Below are 25,521 nucleotides of genomic sequence, written 5' to 3'. Positions count from 1 at the left end.
AGACCCCTCTGCCAACAGTGACTGCAGTCATGTTAATTATCAATCTGTAAAATTGGTTTCCACATGGCTAGGGCATCTGATATCAAAGGCATCTTTTCTAAGGGCAGGGATGGGGTCCAATGTGTATCCTCATTGTTAGGGCAGTTGCTTTGAACATTACCCTAAGGAAGATTGCAGCATTAAGAGTTCAAAAGCCAATTCTTTCAGAGTATCTCCACTCATTTCCATGGCTCATGGTCTACAGTGGAGATTTCAGAAATGGAAATGACTGAATGAGGACTGTGGCCTACATTGCATGTTATGTAAAGCTGTTCATTGATATTCGTGTGTATTACTAGTGAATGGCATGGAGCGAAGGGCTCTCATTTTAAAAAGTGCCCCAACATTCACATTTGCTCGATGAAAGTTAGGCATCTGAGGCTTATTTCATGGATTCTGGTAGTGAAGTGCTTAATATATCCCTTCTCTAATCTGCCGTTAGATCTCCTGGCCTGTTTATGAGAATGCTACAAAATCTAGCATTGATAAAGCAGGTCTCTTAAATGAGATGGACCCATTCAGAAAGTGGAGCTGAATCAGAGAACTAGGATCACATGTGCATATGTGTGTCTTATACATATCATTAATTCTCTGTTGTTGTTGTTTTAAAAGAAACGCTATAAAATCAAACTATATTAAAATATACGGGAAATTAGTTACATTTTAAATTATCTATTAATTCAGAAAAGAAGGCAACTCTGATGAGACCCTACATTGACTGCTGTATTTATCCTTGTGTACTTTGATTTTCTTGGCCTTTGTTGTTTTGTTTTACAAACTTGCATATACGTTTCCATTCAGAAAAAGAAAGGGGGGGAAAAAGCAATAGTTAAATGTGATGGCTAAGATCCATAATAGCTGACTCACTGACTTGAGTTATTGCTGTACTGAAAAAATGCTATAGCCTCTGTGTCCAAAATGTACACTTACTGCTCCTTCAGCCTTGACAGTTGACCTTGCAATGTGCTGGCAGGCTGCCACAGGGGCAGCATCATCTGCAGGGCAGACATGGCAATATGCTATTTAGTAACCCACCTCTGTTATCTTATCTCAGGAAGCAACCCAAATCGACACTCTCTTTGTACTGGGTGAATGTACATTTCACTGTACTTTTTATGCAAAGGCCAATCAACATACAGTTATCCCCCCCACCCCCACATTCACACACTACTTTGGATGCTCCTGGTTTTAATTTGAAAACAGACATCCAAACCCCCAATGTTATAATCAATATGATTTTCTTCTCTTGGTAATATCTAGGTATATTTTTTTTTTTTAAAAAAAGCAAAACAAACCAGCTAGTCAGACTGTTGTAATTTGGTCAACCACTCGGGTACTATCCATATCCACCATTTCAACACACTCTATTTCCTCCCGGTTCTCAGGAGTTTTCTTGTCTTTCCTCTTTTTCTTGGATGGTGGCAGAAAAGTCAGTATCACAGGTAAAATGGCAAAGCAATGAAAGAAGGTGACTAATGCTATCAAAAACAAGCACCTGAACAGTGTACGGGTCAGATTTGAAGGCACAGCTGCGAGAGGAATCAGACCAACAATGTAGCAGAGGTAGCTCTGTAAAATCGCTACCCCGTGCACTTCTAGGGCATTCTTTACCCATTTAGTCCTTGTGAAATCTTTGCCCAGGACAAATGTTGACAAGAGGGGCGCACAGTTGTCAACTGTATAATTAATCCCATAAATTAAGCACAACACAGAAATACAGTCCAGCTCTACTCTCCACAAGGTCATAAAACCTATAACTCCAAATTCGACGGAGGCAACAGTGAGCGTGAGCCATACGTTGATGAGAGAGTCTGCCACCAGAAATGCCGAGAAGAAGAGCAGGAATAAAGCACTAATGCAGGAGTTCTGCAAGGGGGCCCCCACGTAGGAGGCATAACGATCCATGTATACAAATGATGGATTGAAAACAATGAATTTCACCTTTGATTTCAGAGAGAGCTTCCTTAAGGTTTCCAGGAGATGATAAAGCTCTTCTCGTTTGGTTTCCATTGTCTTAGCCACCAAGAACATTCGGGAGGCCACAACGTCCACTTCATTGTTGTACTTCTTGGAGAAAATGATATCTTCTGAAAAATGGGCAAACTGGGGGGCTTTCAGGAAGGAGTTCCTCAGCATATCTGTAAAATTCTTTTTGGGTAATCCAGTGGATATGTTGAGTTTTCGAAGGTAATTTAAGTAGCTCTCAAACCAAGATATCCTCACAAACCCCTTGGTGTACTCTAGCATGTCATCTTGAACGGTCATGTTCCAGTACTCTATCGATTCATAGATGTAAAACCCAATGACGGGGCTGTAATTACTGAAGTACTTCTGCTGGGCAGCTGTATACTCCATGGTTCGTGTCGCAGTTGCTACGATGTTACTAAGGTCTGACTCTTCGTTGACCTGCAGGTAGCCCATTAAGGCAAAGGAAATATAAATAAGGTAAAAGAGAACTACAAAAGGCTTGACGTAAGTGTTCGTTATCCAGTCACAGTAATAACGCTTGAGGAAGCACACCAAAAGGTGGCTTTCATAACTGTTTGTCTCCTCTGACTCTGCTGTGTCCTCGCTGAATTTGGCTGTCAGAAGAAACCTATACCAGGCAGGTTTCTCTTGCAATACCTCTGGCTTTGGTACCTTTCTGCAGAAGATACTATGCTGGTAGTTGTTTTCTATGTAGCCAGTAAACACGAGGCTGGAACCATAAAAGGAGAGTACATAGAGGTAGTTGAAGAAAATTGCAATACAGGAATTACAACAGAAAATCCTGGCTGCTTCAATGTTAGTGAAGGGGCTGGCACCTATTCCAAAAGTGACCAGGTACATGGCAGTGGTGAGAGAAAACGAGAGCATGGAGTCTGCAAACACAGCGGCCGTTCTCTCTTTCACATGTTGGTCTTCTCTCGTTTTCCTCCAGGAGGACAACATTTCAAAAGTTCCATATAATCCATGACCTGGAATAAAGAGGAAAGCAACTGGTTAGTGTTGTGTCAATGGGCAAAGGAGCAAAGTGAAGATCTCCAAAGGTGCCGTTCATTTATGGGTATTAATTTAAGAAGAAACTGTCCTGCTGTGGGGGGAAACCACATGCACACTCACTTCCACAGTGCTTTTAAAGGATGGAAATACATATCTTTGCTGGTAGTACACTGTGCCAGGAAAAGCCAAGTTCATTGCCAAGAAGAATTATGCTAACAAGTCCAGTTATCCAAATTAAAATTACATTAGGCATCTTTCATGCCATGTTTTCACTCTGTGAAGATTTAAGAGTTACCAAAGTTAAGGGAACTTGAACTATATGTTATTGATATTGAAATAAACCATTGAACTTACCTATGAAGACTGTTTTTTATATAAGATGCAACAGAGGTTAATAAGAAGAGCCATGGCAAAGATAATTATTCCCCCTCCCTTTTCTTTCTTTGCCTGGAGCAAGAAAACTCAAATATTGTGGTCAGACTAAATTCTGCAATCAATACAACCTAACCAAGTTTGTTTAATTTTTAAATAAACATTCTCATGGAAAAAACTCTGCAAGCTGTCAGAATGCAGATATAGCTTTTTCCAGAGTGCTGCAGTGAATGTATAATCAAGGCATTCATAAACCTAAGAATATCTGTTTGTGGTGGGTTTTTTTGTTTTGTTTTAAAAAGCAAGTTCCTAGTCCTTCTAATTGCATAAATGTTTGAAAACATGCTTTATAAGCCCAGGTCAAAGTTTAGTCCATTACATGGGAGCTTCAATCAGTTTCACTAACCATGAAGGTTAGGTATTTGCTTTAAAAACAGACACAAAGCCAGCTAAGGTAATTAAGATTCTGTACCAGATAAAAAATTCTGTAGGTCACATTTTCCAACCATAAGGTCTATAATATTGGTTTAAACAACCATAATGGAATTTTGATTCTTGATTCTGTGCCAGGTACAAATTCTATGCAAAACTCTACATGCATGAACCACGGATGTACATGAGCATGCTGAAGTATAGTCACTACATTTCCCCCCCAAGAATAAGGCTATGGAAAGCAGACATTTTGGACTATAAATGATGTCACGGAGGATCAAATGACATATTGCATTAAACATGTTTCTCTCTTTCTCCCTCTCTCCGCCCTCTCTCTTTAACAAATAATGATCATGTATCTGTGTGTCTGTTTGTGATCAGGGTTGGGACCACAGTATGTATGGGGGCAGGGGTTTAATCCTTTTCATCCATGCTGTCATCCCAATAAAAAATACTGCCCCCGCTCAAACTGCTGTTTGCTCCAGGAAAGAAACTGCGATTGATGCCAATAGCAACTTCCTTCTTGGGCAAAGCAGCTTGGTGAGATCTATGTTGGGACTGCAGTGCAGGTGGAAATGGTTAACCCCAGTATTTAGTCTTGGAGGAAAACGCCCATTGGTCAGGCAGGGTGTGGGGGGGGGGGAGAGATTTTCATTGGGAGTGCAGTGCAGTGCAAGTTCCCATCCCTCATACCAAGGTCCTGATATTGATAAGGCTGGGGAAGAAGGTTGTTGTATTCTGGCAAATTTGGACTACAGGTTGTGGGAGGCTGTTCTATGGCAGAGTTAGGCAACTTTTTGGGCCATGAGCAATTTGAGAAACTGTTTTAGGCACCATCACAAAATGGGTGTCATGGGAAGTTGGCAAAGGATGTAACCTCCCCAAAAGATTGAGTACAAGGAAGATGCTGGGTCTGAGCCTCAACAGACTTTTGTGGGGAGAGCAACCTGATCCCGAACTGGATGCAAACCTCCATCCAGATTGGCAGATTTCCTAACCTCATAGCACCTCTGGCTTAAGTTTCATCTTGTTTGCTTACATCCATCTCAAAAATGCATCCAGTTCAGGAGTTCCATATCATTCCTGGGACTAGCAGATGGAAAAGAAAGATAGAACTGTATGTCATCTGCATACTGATGACGCTTTAGCCCAGGCCAATGGTCATTCAGTGGAACTGATGGGAGTTGTGGTCCAACAACATCTGGAGGGCCCCAGGTTCCTCCCATCTGCTTTAGCCCAAAAATCTGGGTGCTTTTCCCCAGCAGTTTCAAATAGATATTAAAGTGTATGGGGGACAAGATGTAACCCCGAGGCATCCCAAAGGTGTGAAAAAAGTCCTCTAGCACCACCTTCTGGGGTCCATCCCTCCAGAAAGGCCAGGATCCAATGTGGTTCCACATTCCATCCTGGCAAGATGGTCCAGAAGGATACTATGGGTGATAGTATAGAAAACTGCTGAGGTGGTCAGGAGTACCAACATTGTTGTACTCTAATGGTCCATTGCCCAGCCAACTCAAATGACCGAGGTCAGAAGACAGATTGGAATGAATCTGAATAATCAGTATTATCTAAGACTGCCTCTTTTTTTCTTTATAGTGATGTTTTTAATGCATCCAGACAGTTAACTTTAGTACTAATATGTCTTCAAAGTTGCTATAAAATTCATGCAGTGCAATTCTGTGCATGTCTACTCAGAAGTAATTCTCATTGAGTTCAATGGGAATTACTCTCAGGTAAGTGTGCAAGGGATCTTAGCCTAAGGTAAAACCAGAGCATTATTAGATTATATATTTTTGTAGAACAAAGAATCAGTTGGAGCAAAAAATTCAGTGTTTATTCTAAGAAATTTAAATTTAGATCAATATCTTTCATTTTCTTCCTTTGCAGGATACTCTTTAGTTAATATATTGTACTGCAATATTTTCAGCCAAGCAATGTTCTTACTATTTAATCAGCAGAATTAACTGCTCCTTAAAGCACTGTATGATTAGTATGTTAGTTCACAACCCAAACTGAAAGAGAATTCTGAAAACTCTACTCTCTTGATATACAACCACCACCCTCCATTTCTGCGGTGCATTTGTCAAATTGAAATAGATCTTTGGATTAAAAGATGCATTATGTTGTTTGTCTAAGAACTCTATTTCTCCAATAATCACATAATGAAAATGGGCACTATCCAATGCAAAAACAAAAAGGGGAATTGATAAAAAAAAAACCCAACTTGTTTCAAAAAACAAAATATCTCCTTGGAAGGTCCTTCCTAAATATCCTGTCTTAGGAAATATCTGTTCAACTGTTTAAGAACTTAAGAATATACAAAGAGATGTGCTGGACAAAAGGCCTATCTAGTCCAGCATTCTGTTCCCACAGTGGCTAACAAGATGCCAATGGGAAGCCCACAAGCAGGTCATGAGTGTAATGGTACCTTTCCTCTTGAATCTCCTAGCAATGGGTATTTGGAGGCACACTGCCCCTGATACTGGAAGTAATACATAGCCATCATGACTGGTAGCCTCCATGAATTTGTCTTTTAAAACCATCCAAACTGGGTTTAAAACCATCCAAATTGGTGGCCATCACTACATCTTGTGACAGTGAATTCCACAGATTAAGTATCTGCTGTGTGAAGAAGTACTTCCCTTTATCTGTCCTGAATTTCTCGCCATTTAGCTTCCATTGGATGACCCTGGGCTTGTAGTATTAGGAGAGAGAGAGAGAGAGAGAGAGAGAGAGAGAGAGAAACTTGCCCTTATACACTTGCTCCACAGCATGCATAATTTTATACACCTCTATCATGTCTTCACCTCCCATGCCTTTTTTCTAAGCTAAAAAAGCATTAGACATTGTAACCTTTCCTTATAGGGGAATTGCTCCAAAACTGGAGTGAATTAGGAAGCCCTCATGCAGGTGGGTGCTTGATAACATACTGAAAAAAATCCTGCACAGGTACCTAAGCCCCTGGCAGGAGTTTTTATTCTGACAATGCCAGAGTTCAATTTCAGACCCATAGGTCTGAACGAACAGACCCCTCGATGAGGTCATTTAGAAGTTACAGCAATTTCACCTTTTGAAAGGTTCATCCAGAAGAGCACAGGGAAGACTCAGATGTGAAGGTGCTCCTCTCAGCATGTAACCATCTGATATTTACAAGAGCAAGATCTGTTCCTTTCCATTTTGGATGCAACAGGGCCATAATCATTTGTAATCTTGACATATCCAACAGGAATAGACATGTAAATAATACTTGCGTCCTATTTGCGGTGAGATGTTTGCTATTCATCTTCATTTCCCAAAATGTTTTATAGTTGCTTCTGCTGGGCAGGTCAAGACTGTCAATGTGGTAACAACTAGCACAGTGCCCCCATTAAAGCTAATTGGGAGCACTGAAACTCCCCAGACATAAGATCTAGCAAAAAAAAAAAAAAAGTACAACCGGTGACTGACATCCCATTGTTAATTATGTTTTAAATAGATACGTTCTATTCTCATTAGGGAAAACTATTAAGTTCACTTTCACTGCCTTTGTAAAGGCAGATTGACCTTTAAAAAGAAAAAGAAAAAGAAAAACAGATTGCTTGCCAAAGTAGGAACCGAGAGGTTTAATCCTTTTATAGTTCCCTTAAGTGCTGCAGACAAGACTGACTGAGGATTCTATGTATCATCCACATGAATCTGGCTTCTTTGAACAAATTATTCTAAAAACTGAATCACTGTTTCATAATCACATCTTATGAATTTGTGGTGCCCTCAGTTTAAGTTGTGGGATGTTATAATTTTGTAAAAAGACAGCCTGATAATCAGGCCTGGCTTTAAAACATTAAAATTTGCTTATTAATTTGGCAGGTCTAAATTGTTGTGATCCAGCACATACAAAGTCTGGTATTTTTATTCATATAAACTTGTGGATAATAGCAATGATGTTGCTTCTCCCTTACAATTAACTTCAAAAAGAAAATGACACACAGGAGAACGTTTGGGGGTATGTCTTTGACAGGCAGGAATCTTCAGGAAATTCTGTGACAAATGACTTTTTATATCTTTCCCTGCAGTGAATCTATCATTGGGAGGGCAGAATCAGGTTTAGGGGATGTTTGCAGCTCTGTTAACAAAAGGAGCTGCCCAACTTCTCCCTCCCATCAGTAGTTGCTTCAGAGGCAAAGGGAGGCTGAACCTCACCTCTGCTTCCAAAGCAACTATGGGGAGAGGGAGGAGTTAGGCTCAGCGGCAATGCAGCCACAGTTCCTTCTCTTCAACAATCACTTTAGATGCATAGGGAGGGGACAGTGATTCCTTCACTGCCAAGCTTACTGAACTGGGCTCAGAGACAATGCACCAGAGCACCCAAAAAGATGACAAACAACTCACTACTGGTTAGCGTGCTCCTCTTATCATCCTACCAAGTGGGAAAGAGAATTTTTACAATACATCAAGTGTTGACATAATGATAGAATATGCTGTAAATTGGTAATCATTCATAGCTCTATTCTGACAAGAGGACTAACTAGTGGAAGAGCTTGCTTATGAGCAGCAAAAAGTTTGGGGTAACTTCAATTTGGGCTCAGTTTAGGCTCAGGATTTAGGCCTCAAAGAGCAGTTCATCAAATAAAGCAAGTTTAAGAGATCAGCTTATCATTTAGTTTTAAAAAAACACAGAGAAAAGGATCGAGACCTTGCAAGCCACATCCTCTCCAAATCACCTACCCTTTGTCTGCTGACCCTTTCAGCAATCCATTGAATAGAGGATATCTCCTAAACAGGTCTCCTATTCACTATTCTTAACAGACCTCCTTCCTAAATAGGAATCACCTTTGCTGCTGCTGGTGGGGGCACTTGACCTATATTCCCAGCTATTGAAAGCTAGTGCTGATCAGAAGTTCACACCCAGACTTCCTTGCTTTTCAAACAAGGCCCTCCAATCAGATTCACTGAAGCAGCAGCTGGGACTATCTATATAAGGAGGCATGCTTTCGAGGGAGCCAGCTGAGTGTGAGCACCAGGGACGAAGTGTCTCAGCCCCAGTAACAAAGCATCAACAAATAAGCAAGTTAAGCAACTATTTTTTTCATGTAAAACACATCACAACAACAACAACACAGTTATGAAGGTAGAAAGCTAGCAGGGGCAGGGGAGACTATCCAGTGTATTGCACTGAGTGCCACATGTATGACTACCTGCCTGCTGGAAAGAAGTCATGGGTGTGTGCTCAGTGTAATCAGCACCTGGCTCTCAGGGAACATATTTGTTCCCTTAAGGCCAAGGCTGCTGACCTGGGGAACCTCATAGAGGCAAAGAGATTGGTGGATGAGACCTTCAGAGACCAGCTATGTCCCACTCCTAAGGTGAGAGCTCCTCTGCTATCATGGAGAATGCAGGTCTCAGAGAAGGAGGATTTCATTCTGAGGAAGAGGGAAATGATCTCATTCCTTGGGGGATGAGCAAATATGCTCTCTCACTGAGGATGTACCTCCAGGGGGAGGGGGGTTGAGGTAGTTGGAGATTCAATTATTAGACACACAGACAGTTGGGTTTGTGATGGGTGTGTAGACCACATGGTGATTGCCTGCCTGGTGCAAAGCTTGTGGGTATCACATGCTATCTAGATAGCCTAGTAGATTGTACTGGGGTGGAGTTAGTTGTCACAGAACATGTTGGTACTGACAATGTGGGGAAATGTAGTTGTGGGAACCTGGAAGCAAAATGTAGGTTGCTAGGGAGGAGGTTGGAATCCAGTACCACCAAGATGGCCTTCTTTGGAATGCTACCTGTTCCATGTGCAGGGCAAGCTAGACAGGTGAAGCTGAGGAGTCGCAATGCCGTAGATGAGACAGTGGTGCAGAGGGCAGGGGATCAGATTTATTAGGCAGTGGGGAACATTTTGAGACAAGCTGGACCTGTACAAGAGAGACGGTCTCCACTTGAATAAAAATGGAACCAGGCTTCTGGCGCTAAATATAAAAAAAGTAACAGAGCAACTTTTAAACTAAATGCTTGGGGAAAGCCGACAGGAACTGGGAAGCATCCGGTTCAGGTTAAATCATCCCAATGAGATGAAGATGAAAATGTTTTTGATTGCTCAAATGTAGAAGGAGAGGGAATAGGTCGTGATTACATAGGACATGAGAGCCAATCAAAGAGGTTTACGTACCATAGCAAAAGATGCACATTTCAGAGGCATCAGGGACGGACACCATTACAGGTGTTTATGTCAAAGGCTGGAAGCCTGCAAGCTAAAATGGGAGGGCTAGAATGCTTGATTTTAAAGGAGAACCTAGACATAGTGGGCCTTACAGAAGACTGGTAGAATGGAGAGAACCAGTAGATTACAGTAATCTCTGGATATAAACTCTACAAGAAGGACAATGAAGGGTGTACTGGGGGAGAGATTGCTCTGTGCATCGAAGAAGGCATAGCATTGAGTGGACTAGAACATCTAAAAGAGGGTAGGTTCTTCCATAGAAGCACTGTGGGTGACAATACTGGGTTCCAAAACCAATTTAGTGCTAGGAAAGTGCTGTTGTCCCCCAAGGCAAGGTGACCTTGGGATGGAAAATGAAACCAGGGAGGCCTCCAAACAAGGAAGAGTTGTAAAGTCTAAAACAGTCACATTTTCTTTTAAAAGGAGAAATTGCTCTGAAATGAGGGGACTGGTGAAAAGGAAATTGAAAGGGGGAGTCCAGAGGATTAAATCCCTTCAAAATGCTTGGAGATTACTCAAACCCACAATAATAGAAGCTCAGCTAAAATGTATACCACAGATTAGGAAAGGTAGCGCCAAGTCCAAGAGGTCACCAGATCTGAAGCATTTGATATTGAGAATAGCAAGTGAGTAAAGATACACCAGTGTGGTATGGTGGCTAGAGTGTCAGACTGGGAATCGGGAGATCCGAGTTCTAGTCGCCACTTGGTAATGGAAACCCACTGGGTGACTTTGGGCCAGTCACAGACTCTCAGCCCAACCCACCTCACAGGGTGGTTGCTGTTGTGAGGATAAAGTGGAGAGGATGAGCAGGATTATGTACGCCGTCTTGGGTTCCTTGCAGGAAAAAAAGGCGGGATATAAATGCAATAATAAATAAATAAATAAATAAAGATATCCATTGTATATAGCATATCTACATGGTGTTTTATATGTTGTTAGAAGCAAAGTAAGATTGCCATAAAATGACATCTTTCATGTTCTGGCTGAATGCTTTGTATTAAAATACCTCATTTGTTTTTGTTGCTTTATTTTCAGTATAGCCCAAGAGATAGGATTTTATGTCTAGGAAGATGGTGAATGGGGGAGGCAGAGAAGGAAGAGATAGCTAAACATACTTCTTTGGTATTTTAATGGTGACAAGTTTGTGGGGCTGGAGGAAGCAAACTTCTTGGTCAGGAATTGGGACTTGAAAAGAGCATATGCTCTCAGTGAATTTTCTCAGCAAAGGAATAACTGTTTTCTCATGGTTTCTTTCATATGACTAGGTAACATTATCCTTTATTATATTTGGTTGCCTTTCAAAGCTCTCCAATGAATCTCAGGTCTGCTTACAAAAATTCAGCTCTGTCGATGGTCCCAATTCTCTAGAAACCATTCACTGGGCCATTGATAACACCTGTTTTGCCACCTCACTCCAAACACTGCTACTGAGAGCTCCTAATGCTGCTATTTCCAGCTTGTACCCCACCTGAGGAATTTTCTTTCCATTACCCTGTACCCTCAAGAATACCAGGGCAACTATGTTGTTGATGCATAAATTGTCAGCTGCATTACATGTGGGTATTGGCTTCCTCCAAGCTGCAGTGGATAAATAACAAAGTATGTATTTTCTTATAAAGCAACAATAACTGCAACAACAATTCCCATTTTTTTCAAGGCCAAGTAAAATAACAAACCAGCACACACCAAGACATCTAGCTCCTTCCATTCCCAATCACCAGTATCCAACTATCATAACTGCTCTTGGAGCCCCACTGACCCATCTTGAATCAGTAAAGAAGCTCAGTCACCATGACGTTCTACCATTGGAGCAGCTAATTGCTTAGAAATATTTTTAAATATGCTAAGCAGTATATAAATCCATTTAATAAATACATATTTATCCAAGCAATAAATATATTCCTCTGAACAATAATAAAAAAGCATCATTTTCCCATTTCACCAAACATGTCAGGCTTCTTGACTCCCATTTAGGGTTTCTGACAGTTTTTCTACTGTGCATTTGGGATCTTTGTCCTTATTAGGATTGAACATCCTATTGTACATTCATTTTCATTTATTTCATTTCTATACCACTCAATAGCCAAAGCTTTCTGGGCAGTTCACAAAAATTACAAGCCAAAACCAGAACAGAACAAAAACCTAATATAAAACCTCCTGATATAATATTCCTGAGAGTTCAATGGAACAACATAGTTCCTCCATATTCCAGACTATTTCTGCAATGTCTCAGCAACAGAGACTTTATCTGGAAAAAGACAGTAAATCTGACCTGCTGATAAAAGATATGGTAGCTGCAGATGGAGAGAAAGATGTTGTTGTTGTGAGGATAAAATGGAGAGGAGAATTATATACGCCAGCTTGGGTTGCTTGAAGGAAAAAAGGTGGGGCATAAATGCAATAAATAAAATAAATATTCTGAGAGAAGATATTCTACCACCAGGAATGTTCAAGCAAAGGAGGGTACTAGAAGCAACAGCAGAGAAAATGAGATAAAAATATTGAAGATCTGACACATCTGCCTCTCCTGTTATGGCTTGGCATCAGTGTTTTTCCCTCTCTTATGCCTGAATAAATAATTCAGATCCGTCTAAATAGACATTAAACACCGAGCAACAGAAGTGAGAAAAGAACAACACCCCATTGCTACCTTTAGGACTTACTTAAAGAATGCATGTTACAGAGTCCAAGTCCATGTTTTTTTCCTCCCTTCTGAAGCAGATACAGCTTCTTATATTTAAAGAATGATGAAGTAGCTCTTTCTCATTAAGATCATAATCTCTCCCCCCCCCTTCAGCCCCCAGGACTGTAGAAGGGCTGAACACTATGCAGGGAACAAAGGCCAACCAAATCTTGGCATTATTCACAAACGTTCCGCCTACATGGGATTCCCCAGCTATACAGAGCGGCAATAATAAAAAAATAACCACTGCACTGGGACTGATCCAGGAGTGTGGAACACAGTGGAATGGAGCAATGGGACCACACTGGACATAATTTATGTTATTTATTTATTTATTTATTTATTTCATTTATACCCTGCCTTTTTTCCTCCAAGGAACCCAAGGCGGTGTACATAATCCTCCTCTTCCATTTCCTGTGAAGTAGGTTGGGCTGAGAGTCTGTGGTTGGGCCAAAGTCACCCAGTGAACTTCCATGACAAGTGGGGACTTGAACTCGGATCTCCCGACTCCCAGTCCAACATTTTGGTCACTACACCATCTCCAGAAAGCTTTTATGGGTGACCTTGACATGGTAGCTCTGAAGCAGTGGAACCCCATCCATTGGACTGGCAATCCACTGGTGAAGTGATGCCCCCATGGAGGAATGAGCATCTCCTTGGCTGCAGCTTTATTTCCTCTCCAATTGCTCTTGCACAAATAGCTCAGGGTGTTTTTAATGGTTGCCATGGGGAATAATTTAGAGTGCTTTCACATGGCTGCTGCCGGTTGCGTTGGTTCTAAGTAATTACAAAGCCCCAAATAGTCCACAAACTTTTAGGGATGGGTGAACCAGGGATGCTAGAGCTGGCTGAGATTCTCCAAATTCCACTTCGATGCTCAGTTCATCTCACTACAGTTCTCATTTGTAACCTGTTTTTCTTTTTATTTGAATGGAAAAGTGCACATTTGCACGTGCATTTTTCAAGTGTGCCCTTCCCCCGTTAAAGTGTGAAATACATTTTTTTAAGTGTACATTTTAAAGCGCAAAGTTTTGCAAAATTATGAATTCTTCAAATGCGATAGCAATTTTAGGAATGTGTGAACTTTTCCAGAAAAATGTGCTTGTGTTCGGGTTGCGAATGAGACAATTTCTGATGATTTGCAGACAGAAACAAAACTCCCTTTCATCTCCATAAGCCACAGGAAGTTGCAATGGGAATTAGTATCAGCTCTTTAGGAATAATATAGAATCTCTGGGACTACAATGCAATCCTACACATGTTTACTAAGAGGTAAGTTACACTGAGTTAAATGAAGCTTGCTTTTACCATTCAGTACCAAACCATCTCAAAATGTTGCTGGGAGAATTTATTTCCCTTCAGGTACTCTGAGGATTGCAGCTAAGCTCAGAGAGAACAGGGAATTCTGAGGGTGCATGTGTGTGTTTGCAGAAGATGACATCAGTGCCTTACCTCCACCCCACCCCCCTCCAACTGACACGTGAACATTCTATACATCTTGGAAGGTCTTTTCAGGTTAATATCAGCCCTTTCTTTTAATTTACAAGCATACATTTTGGCTTAACTCGTGAGTCCCCAGGTATGGAGAAACAATGACCTTATTTGTGTGTATCCCTGTTTCACTTCCATACTGATAGACGTGGAACCACCTGAACTCACAATTAGAGAGAACGCGAGACCTCGAGGATCTTGACTAATTTCCTTTGAAAGGCGTTAAACAATTACCGTCATCCTATCTTGTGGCATCTCTTCCAGAATTAATTATGCACCGGTGACCTCAAGTTCTAATATTATGAGAGAGGGAGGAAAAATTATCTCTGTTCACTCTCTGACCATGATTCATAGTTTTATAAAGCTCTATTATGTGCCCCTTAGAGTTCTTTTTTTCCAAACTAAAAAAGTTCCAAGTATTTATTTGGTCTTCAAAGGGAGGATGATCAAATCAGCTCTGAATGCGCTTCCACTTTTATGATATCCATATTTGGATAATTTGACCATGGCATTCCAAACGTGGAAGCACCATCCATTTGTATATGGATACTAGGACGCTGGCAGGCTTATTTTCAACCTGTTTCCTAGCAATCACAACATGGATTTTCTTTTCACTCCTGCAACACACAGGACTTGATGTTTCCATTGAGCTATTCACCATGATTGTACCATCCCTTTCCTAGGTAATCACAGCCAGTACAGATCTCATCAGAGTATATTTGGCTCTGTATGCATCACTTATATTGAATCCCATTTGTCACATTATTGCTCATTCAACCAGTATGGAGGAGCCCTTTCGGAGCTCTTCACAGTCTGCTTCATTCTTTTTTCTTTCCATCCTAAATAATTTGGATTCATCTGCAAATTTGGCTACTTCTCTGCTCACTCCCTTATGTCAGATCATCTATGAATATCTTAAATAGCACTGGTGCCAATAAGATATTTGGAGGAAACCTGGTGCTTTTTCTTTCCATTATGAAAATCGCCTGTTTACTTCTTGTTCTTTTCTAGTTATCCATCTATAAAAGGTTCTGGCTTCTTTATCCCATGAGTGCTAACTTTATTTAGGAACTTTTGGTAAGGGATTTTGTAAAAAGCTTTTATTTACTTATTTATTAAATTTAGAAGTCCAGGTATATAATGTCTACCCAAACACTCCTAACTTTATATTTATGTTCAAAAAGAACTCCAAAGGTTGGTGAGATGGAATTTTCCTTTGCAAAACCCAGGCTTCTTCCTCAGCAAGATTTACTCATTGAACCTGTTCAGACAACATGTTAAGCCATGGTTAGGCTGCTAACTCTTTTGCAGCAAATGGATAGTGAGTGTGCTTAAACTATGGTTATGTAGCCACCATGGTTATGAATGGTTCACACCACACACTAAATCATGGTTCACATGACACACTAAGCCATAATATTTAGCTCAAAATACTTAACCACCATGGCTTAGTGTGTCATCTGATCAGGGTCCATGTGTTTAATAATTTTCCAGCCTCCATTCTTAATTCTTCAATGTCTGCTGTCTATACCAGGGGGCTTGTTAATTTGTCAATGAGTCCAGGAACTCCATGACCCAGTTGTCATGGTCAGACCACTTCCTGGTGAAATTTGGTCTCATGGTGCCAGTCCCTCCCTACAGAGATGGAGGAGCCATTAAGATGGTCTATCCCTGGAGACTTATGGAATCCAAGCAATTTCTGAATGCTTAGGGGGATTTTTCAGTAGCCAGAGCTGGCGATTCTGTTGAGGCCCTTGTCACACTATGGAATGGCGAGGTGCAAAGGGCCATTGATACAATTGCTCCTGAGTGCCCTCTTCCACAATGTGGAACTTGGAAGGCCCCCTGGTTTACCAAGGAGTTCCAGTCAATGAAACAGGTCAGAAGACGGCCGTAAGTGGCGTAAGACTCGTCATGAAGGTGTATAATCATGCCTACTGCATGGCAGTGAAGGCAGCAAAGAAGGCTTACTTTGCTGCCTCGATCGCATCCTCAAGCTGTTGTCCAGCTGAGCTTTTCTGAGTGTTTTGTGGATTGCTTACATCTAACCCACCCAATCCAATACTAGAACCTTTGAGAGATCACTGTGATGAGTTTGCAAGACACTTTAAGGATAATGCGCTCACCTTCATGCTGACTTGAATGCCACTATTGATTCAGTGTCTGATGCATTGTCTTATCCCGTTTTGTGGGATAAATTCCAGTTTTTGGAGCCTGAGGATGTGGACAAGTATCTGCTCAACCCACCACATGCTCTCTTGACCCTTGCCTGTCATGGCTTATTTAAGCTAGCCATGGGGGGCTGACCAGATGGATCAAGGGAGAGGTGAATGAATCACTGCGTGATGGGGTGGTCCCTGCTGCTGTAACATTTGATCTGGGAGAGGCTGTGCACATTCTGAACTGCTGCCTGGATACAGTTATGGCTTGGATGAGGGCCAACAAACTTAAGTTGAATCCCGATAAGACAGAGGCCTTGTGGGTTGGTGGTTCCCAGGTCTGGGAATTGGGTTTTTTTGCATGTTCTGGATGGGATTGCACTCCCTCTGAAGGAGCAGGTCTGTAGTTTGAGGGTGCTCCTGGATCATTTTTGTCACTGGAGACTTAGGTGGCTTTGGTGGCCCGGAGCGCCCATTATAAACTTTGGTTGGTATGCCAGCTATGCCCATTCCTGGATAGGGATAGCCATGCCATGGTCATTCATGCACGGGTAACCTCACAATTAGACTACTGTAACACACTCCATGTGGGGCTACCCATGTGTGTGGTTCGGAAGCTGCAGCTTGTGCAGAACACAGCAGCTAGGGTGCTCACTGGGACACCTAGCTCTGTCCACATAAAACCTGTGTTAAAAGAACTGCACTGGCTGCCTGTTAGCTACTGAGCCATGTACAAGGTTATACCCTGAACAACTTGGGACCAGGATACTTAGCAGATCACCTTCCCTTATATACACCCAGATGAAATTTACAATCATCAGAGGTTGCCCGGCTCATCATTCCAAGACTAACAGACTGTCATTACAAAGAACCTTGATGGTGGTCCTTCTCTGGAAAACCCTCCATTGTGTGGTTCGGGAGGTGGAAAATGTAATGTCTTTCAAATGCCTCCTGAAAACGTATCTTTTTAGACAAGCTTTCCCTGGGCTGTAACTTATTCTGGTTTTATATGACATTTTTAACATTTGAAAGTTTAATCTTGATTTTTGTATACTATGGTTTTAATTGTAAACTGACCATAGAGCCTTAGCTGTTGGGCAGTATAAATATGTAATAAATAAATAAATAAAATACATAAAAGTAAAAAGAGGTAACAAGACATTGGCCCCGTTAGCACATCACAACAATCCAGGTTTTCTTTTTTTAAACCCTCTGGTTTATTGTGAATGAACTAGCATGCTACTTCACACTGCTTAGGGCCTTGCTAGACCTACCACATAATCCGGTGGGGAGTAGGGGTGACGGTACGCTACAGCTAGCGCGCGTCGTCGCCCTTTTCCAGACGTAACACATGACGGGGCAAGGGAAAGCCCCGTCGCGTCCGGCATTTCCCCCGCTCCCCCACCGCTGAAAAAGGTAGGGTTTTTTTTTTTAAAAAATAAAGGGTCCCCCGCTCCCCCTCCCCTGATTCCCCCCCACAATGCCTGATGCCCCCCCTGCCCGCTCGCTCGTCCTCCCCCGTCTGCCATGCCCGTCCCCGTCCTTCTTCCCCCTGTCCGCCATGCCCATCCCTGCTCGCCATGCCCGCTCGTCATGCCCATCCCGTCTGCCATGCCCGTCCCCGCTCATCATGCCCGTTCGTCGTCCCTGTCCCCGCTCGTCATGCCCACCCCCTGCCCACTCGTCATGCCCGCCCCCTGCCCGCTCATCATGTCCGATGCCCCCTCTGCACCCCCCGTCCGTGATTTCCCCCCCGGCCTGATGGGCACAGTGCTCCTATGGAGTGCTGTGCCCAGTCTGTGGCTTCTCCCGGCTACTCGCGAGTAAGCGAGCAGCCGGGAAAAGCCACGGACCCTGCTAGACCTTCCGCAGCCCCGGCCTCAGGCTGGGGCTGTGGAAAAGCCGGGCTATAACCACATCCGGTTATCCTGGTTCAAGCGAGGACTTAGCCTGGCCTGACCCCGGGATCCCCTGTGCGTCATCTGGATGCACAGGAGGGAGACCGGGCCTCACACCGGGCTAACGCCTCATCTAGCAATGGCCTTAGTCTCTCCTGCTTGTCTTTTCTGACAAGCTGTCACAGTAAATAACCCTGGGATGGAGTGTCCCTTGGTTGCATGGCAGCAGGAACTATCATGTTGGCTCATTCATGACAACCCAAGGTTTAAAATTGTCTGGGATGTCATGATGTACAAAGTGCCCCCATGCCTTGTTATCTCAATTTAACTTAGGCCTCCAAATCCTCTATTGAAAAACCTGGTTCTGATGTGGGTGTCAGTCCAACTTCTTCCACAGTGATGCCTAATTCAAATAATTAATTTAACTTCTTTGCAATCTCTCTAACTTCCTCCAGTAATCCTTTTTTTTAAAAAAAATCTTTGTCCTCCAACAGTTCACCCACCTGTTTATGGGCTGCTGGTTTCCTGACTCGCATACGTATATTTAAAGAAGTTTTATTGGATATTGCTTAATATTTTTAGCAATATGCTCCTGAGTTATATATATTTTTCAGCTTGCCTTATTGTCAACTTAGATTTGCTTTGCCAGTATTTGTGCTAATTTTCTTCTTCCCCACTTGGGCAAAACAGCCACTTCTTAATGAAAGCCTTCGTGCTTTTTACAGCTTCCTTGATGCTGCTTGTTAACCAGACTGGAAACTCTTGGATCTGTGTGTACCTAAAATGAGCTTTTATTAGAGATGTTTTAAGTAACCTACAAAGGTGTCCTGAAAAGGTTTGGCCTTCCTAACCCTTTTTAAACTAATCACCAACTTTTTGAGAAGTTTCCTCTTTTGAAATTAAATGTGTCCACCACATTGAACTTCCTTGGCAACTTTGCACTTATGTTTTCTGTTCAGCTTAAATGTTTTGTGGTAATTGTTCCAAAGCAATTTGACAACACTTACATCTTGCTTGACTCAGGATTAAATGAATTGTGACTTTTTTCTAGTTGGCTCAACTACTGTTCTAAAGCACAGCTATTTATCTTCTTTATATACATCAATATGAAGCAATTTTGTTTATTTGCCCAACTATTGCCTAGTACTGAGAACACTCTCAGGCTGCATTTGAACATAATTGTAAACCATAATTTAGGGATATGTGCACAAGCAGAAATGAGCCTGCATGAAGTACTAGGTTCACATCCTTTCTTCTTCCCTTTGCTCCTCCTATGCAACTGGGAGGAGTAGGGTGACCATATGGACAGGGCTCCTATATCTTTCACAGTTGTACAGAAAAAGGAATTTCAGCAGGTGTCATTTGTATGCATGCAGCACTTGGTGAAATTCCCTCTTCATCACAACAGTTAAAGCAGCAGGAGCCCTGTCCTCTTTTGTATCTGGTCACTCCTGTAGCTTTAACTGTTGTGGTAAAGAGGGAATTTCATCAGGTGCTGCATGCATACAAATGGCACCTGCTGAAATTACCTTTTCTATACAACAAAGACACAGGAGCCTTGTCCTCCTTTCCATATGGTCACCCTAGGGAGGTGAAATAAGCAAAACTTCAGTTTTGCTTTCGCAGGTTCTTGGTTTGTCATTACGTGTGAGCCAGGAATTGTGGTTTAAAATACACTCTAGTTTGCTAAACAAACAAACAAATAATCCAGGGTTTGAAGCTGATTTGTTTAGCAATTGACTAGCATTTATTTTAAATAATAATTCCTGATCTGCATGTAATGACAAATCTGTTGAAGTGAAAAAAAATTCTGCTTTATTCCTCCTCCTAGAAATGGGAGTGCCTGAGCCCAGGGCTTTGTACATACACATTCTGGCTTGTGCATGTAACCCTAAATTATGGTTTACCATTAGTGCAAACCTACTGTCAGAGTTTGCTTCTTTAATAAAGCGATTTCTACAATAGCCACAACTGAGACGTCATGTGAAAATTGGTGGAGGAAGCTACTCTAGCACTGACACTGCACTAAACTTTTACAAGTTGATCTAATGTTAGTTCCTGCATGCAATAGCTATATGAAAAGTATGTTCTCAAAACTGGGCAATATTTGGACAAATTAGCAAAATTGTCTTTGCACTGAAGACAGAGCATCAGTGCAAGTTACAAAATTTGCATGAGTTTTTGAGACTTCCATGACCGAGGGTCCCATAGTCTCTGGAAGGTTTTCTTTTGGCCGTAGGACACTACCCTTCATAGGCTGAGATGCGAAGGGTCCACTCTGGAGGTCCTCCTTTGATCTGCTGTGGAAAGTTCTACTGCCATGGCTGACAGCTTGTGGTGCTCCAAGGCAGTAAGGGCAAAAAGGAAGCTTTGAGGGGGGATGTCAGTGGAGGATTGAGGGAGGCTTTGGCTCTACCAGATCCAAGAGGTCACCCCCAGAATCGGATGGGGGTGGGGAGGGAAATGCCAGCCATGGGGATGATGTAGTTATTTCCCCTCCCAGTGGAATCCATGGGAGGACATTTTTTAAAAAAGGAAAGAAAAACTGTTGAGGAAAAAAGGAAATAAAAGGTAAAGAGCTCCCTCCCACCTTCTCTAACTGGTGTGAACATCCAGCACAGACTATCCCCATTCCTGATCACCATAGGATTGCTCTGTATGCAACCAGAGTTATTTAAGGCTGCTTCATCAAACATATATTAAAGTTGTTGTTGTAGAATTGTGTACTCTGGCACTTGCTTATTTTTTAGTTTTACAAATTAGAGGGTATTAACAATTGGAGGCATGTGCAAAATCTCTCCACCATGGAGAGGGGAAGTGAACAAAGCCAAAATGTGTGGAGGACAAGAAGCCAGGAGAGAAGACTTGGGTGGAGAAAGAGAGCTGGAAAGAAAATGTGATTTACAATGGAGGAAATGCCCACCTCTCTGCCACCACTCGACCCTCCTTGCTATTTATGCCAGAGAGCTCAGTTACACAGCTCCCCTCTGGTACTGATCCACATGCCTGATATCCAACAGAAAGTAAGAGGAAATTCCTACACCTTTTTCCCCACCTCCACTCATATCTTCACTCCTGACTTAACGTAATTAAGACATGGTAGCCAAAGTATACATGTTGTTACCTTAATGAACATGTTAAAAACAGAGACTGGGTTAGGAAGGATACTGCAGCAGAGGTGGATGAGTCCATGAATGTAGCTCAGAAAATGCCTAAGGTACAAAGACATACTGACAAATGGGTTAGTAACATGGAACATGGAAAAGAATAGTGGGTTGCTAGGCAACACGAGTAGAGCTTGGGAAGGAAGAGGCATTTTGGAAGCCTGCCAGAAGGCTTCACTTGTCCTTGCCCTCAGGTGCTTTTTCTTGTGTCTGATCAAAGCAGAAGCGTTGCTTGCAGGGGTACCCTAGCAGAAGCATGGGGAAGACTGTTTGCCTGGGTACTTTACAGGAAGGGTTACGTCCCTAGTTAGAAGGTAATGAAACCTAAGCGTTTCTGTTAGCTATCTGAAAATGCCACATAGAAATCTACTTCACCTACTTCAGCATTTAAGTTGAAGAAAACTCTATTTATTCCTCCAAAGCTTTGTCAGAAGTAGGAGTAGGACATTTCAATTCCCAGATGTCAGAACCAGGGTGTTGGTTGGACCCAGGGTCTCTGATATATATGCCCCTCAGGATCATTATTTCATTTTAAAATCATTTTTATTTTTTAAAACTGGAAGGCTGGCATGCTGCAAAATGAAGAATATCTCACATTTCATCTCTCCCTCTCTCTCTCTCTCTCTGTCGATACACACACATAAGCTGCACACCTACAAACATTCCAGCGAAGCTAACTGAACAGTATAACCTCCCCCCGCTCCAAATGCTCTCGAATGTGCACAATTCAGGTGTCAAAAACTGTGGTGGATACAAACATGTATCTAAACAATGGCAACCCAAGAGAAAAATGAAGCCATCAACCATCCAGTGTGACAGATTTAAGAGAAGTGGTCAAATATATTTGAAATCCCCAGAAGCTGTCCTACATTTCTTTCTCAACAAATATTCAAGATATTTGTGACTATTTTTATTGGCTAGGGGCTACTTTCCTGAATGGACTAGTACAAGCATAGCAGCAACAGCACAGCAACCCAAACACTGTGCTGGTGAGAGTGCTCTGGAGTTGCAGCTGTGATCCCCTGCTGGGAAAGAGCTCCGTGTGTCTTGAAAGTAGCAAATCCATTCATCACTTGGAACATATAACTTCACTTAAGCTTGTGTGGATGTATAATATAAAAATGCAAAATTAGGACATAGTCTCTAATGGTCCAAGTTCAAATTGAGATCACTGTAGTTTCCTATTCTATTATTTATTCATTGTCTTTTGTATTTTTTGGTTATTTTTAGATAGCTACTATTTTCCCCGAGCCTTGGGAAGAAGGAAGATTAGAAATGTAAATATATTTTAGTCAGCAAACACACACATCCCATATACGATTCCTGATCGTCCTGCTTGTCTTGAATTAGTTTACAGCAGAAATAAGATTTTAATTGACAGACTATTCTCCAAAGGGAAAAATCTCCCCAATGTATTTTTCCCCCCTTTTGCACAATTTTTCTGCAAGCCCTTGCTAGTGTTATATCCGATTCCCAAGGGATAGAGATGGAGAGATTGTCTTGTTCAGGGTGTTGTCAATTGCATTGCCCTTCTCTCAAAATTCTAAGATGTGACATTGACATGACAGTAGATCTGCAGGCACTGCTGGAGAAGAGGATGTATAGCCTACCGAAATAATGGAACCACAAGAGCAGCTCCATTGTTAAGCTATCTTGGTTTTCCTGTGGTTCTGTGTGTTTTTCTACCAGTGTAAAGCCTGAAATGACTATTAGTATTGTCATATGAAATTTGGTATGGAGAATCTACTTGGCGAGGGATACAAATGTGATGAAGAATGGCTGTTAGAATAGTTTAAACATTTTGCTTTGATGAACTAAGCCCCCTGTTTGTGACCATCCCCCCTCCCATACCTTAGATGTCTCCTTTGGGAAATTGAGATAATGTTAAAAAAAATATCAAGTACATTGCAGGGATTTCCCTTTAAGTGGCTTGCTGTGTATTCCTGAAGTTTCAAAGTTCATAAATGAAGCATGAACAAAGAGCAACTTATGCAGTACCTATCTGTTAAGCACATTGAAGGAGGGTGCTTCTCAAAAGTAAAATGGCCACTGTCGGACAGAACAATCTCTAGCAGTAAAAGCCAGTAGATCAGGGGCCTCTTTCAGGCTGAGTGTTGAATTCTATTTTGGGGGAGCTCTCAGGGGCCACATTCCAGTGGTGGGCAGGCAAGAAGAACAGCATTGGCCAGATTGAGACCCCAGGAGGGCTAGATTTAGGAATGGACTAGTACTAGGCCTGAGTTTCTGCAGTCTCGGTTTAAGGATTCACAAAAAAGGTGGGTGATTCAGGAGGTTTGTGGCACAGTGGCACCCAAAATATGTTTTAAGCAGTTGTCTCTGAATTTCCATTTTGTCCCAGCCTAAATTTTTCTTCTAGGGAAAAAGACATTTTTAATGGTACACTGAATGGTGGAAGCATGGAGATGTTGTATCGCTCATCGCTAGTGATGCAATGTCTATGTTCACATAACACTTGTGATACCTGTGGTCGGATCCTCATATTTTCTGGCAGCGTTTTTGTGTGCGCATGGTTTGAACACTGCCCTGGCTGCGGAAATACACATTGGTCACCCATTGCAGTATAAGCAATAGTCTGGAGGGCCCTGAAATCGCAGACAGAGCAACTTGTAGTGAAGGAAAGAATCTTGCAGCATTTTAAATCTCTCTGTGAATAATTTTGTGCCACTCACTTTGGACCTTGTCAGGTTGAACGGTAAGCATGCTTATCTCCCTAGGAGTGGTCTGTGACATTAACAAGAAAGCTGACAGGAGAAGAGGACTGTTTGTGAACAGAGAAATTACTGGAGATGCATAGCAGGGCACAGCATAAAGTGCAGGATGAGAAAAGAGAATGGGTTGAGTTTCATGAGCAAATGGACTATGTGGAAGAACCAGGGGCGAGGGGGAAAAGTGAAGTTAAGATAAGGGAAGCTGAGGGGCAGATAATGAATGCTATATTAGTGGTGAAGAGGGGACAGCATGACAGAGTATAGGACATAATGAGCAGGAAGGGGAGAACAAAAGTAAAGCGAAGATACTGAACCAGAATGGTTGCCAAGGGCAAATAGCTTAGGACAGCTTCCCCCAACACATGAGCCCCATCCAGCATGGCCAATGGCTAGGATTGATGGGAGTTATAGGTCAAAACATCTGAAAGACACCAAATTAGGGGAAGTAAATAGAGTAACAGTAATAGAGTAAAATGGAAAAATGGGGTGGGTGGAGTGAAGTGGATGGTGGTAGGAAGAAGATCTATTAGAAAATAATATGGAAAATAAAGCATACGGGGTGGGGGGTGGGTGGAGAAGATTAGAGAAACATTCCTAAAAGGAAAGAAGGAAGAAGAAACAAACCAAAGGAAAAACAAGAAAATAAGAGAAAACTACCTAAAAGAAAAATGAAATGAAATCATGATCTAAACGTTAGTGGTGGAAGGAAGATTCTAAGCATCACCACTTAGAATTCAACACACTTGTGGCAAAATGTTTTGGTTGATCGAATGATGAATTTGTACCAAGGAGAGGAACAGATATATGTGCATGGACACTGACCGCTCTTTAAGGAGGGGCATGTTATTAAATAATTTATTTTAATTTAAGTATTTTAGCATCCTTGGCTAATAACTTCAGATAGGTTAAGAAGCACTGGTTCTTTATGAATATCTACTGTGATTTCTTCCTTCCTTTCTTTTCTTTTTTTAACATGAAGGGAAATGTTTTGAATTCAAGTTACTAATTGCAGTATTTTCACTGGCTACATAATGCCACGCCAAATGCTTGTCACAAGATAGCTTTCCTTATTTGTTTTATGACATGTAGTGCTTGGATGATTTCTTTGGCAAAGAATTAGGCACCTGCTTGTTTTGGGATAAACCTAAACTCTCAGGTGCACTGACCTGGAGGCAGGTCTGCTCTCTTTGGCATCCTCCCCACCCCCAATCTGTATAAGAGGGTCTTCACAATTTACAGCAGCCATCCCCAACCCGATGCCTTCCCAATGTTTTCCTTAGCATTCCTACTGTTGGCCATGTTGGCTGGGGCTGATGGGAGTCCAAAACATCTGGAGGGCGCCAGGTTGGGGAAGCCTATATTGCAACAAA

General features: G+C 42.0%; 1 protein-coding gene across 1 annotated transcript in view; it reads right to left on the bottom strand.

The window, feature by feature from the left end:
* Positions 1–1,061: 1,061 nt before the first annotated feature.
* PTCHD1 (patched domain containing 1) overlaps positions 1,062–25,521 on the bottom strand; it is a 67,772-nt gene continuing 43,312 nt past the window's right edge. Inside the window, exon 3 of the mRNA XM_063127536.1 lies at positions 1,062–2,996. Within this exon, the coding sequence (XP_062983606.1) occupies positions 1,342–2,996 (1,655 nt within the window). The 3' untranslated portion in view covers positions 1,062–1,341. The remainder of the gene's footprint in view (positions 2,997–25,521) is intronic.

Source organism: Elgaria multicarinata, chromosome 5 (assembly GCF_023053635.1).
Source record: "Elgaria multicarinata webbii isolate HBS135686 ecotype San Diego chromosome 5, rElgMul1.1.pri, whole genome shotgun sequence".
In the NCBI taxonomy this organism is placed as follows: Eukaryota; Metazoa; Chordata; class Lepidosauria; order Squamata; family Anguidae; genus Elgaria; species Elgaria multicarinata.
Note: the sequence above shows the minus strand (reverse complement) of the source record. Positions and strands in the feature narration are given on the sequence as shown.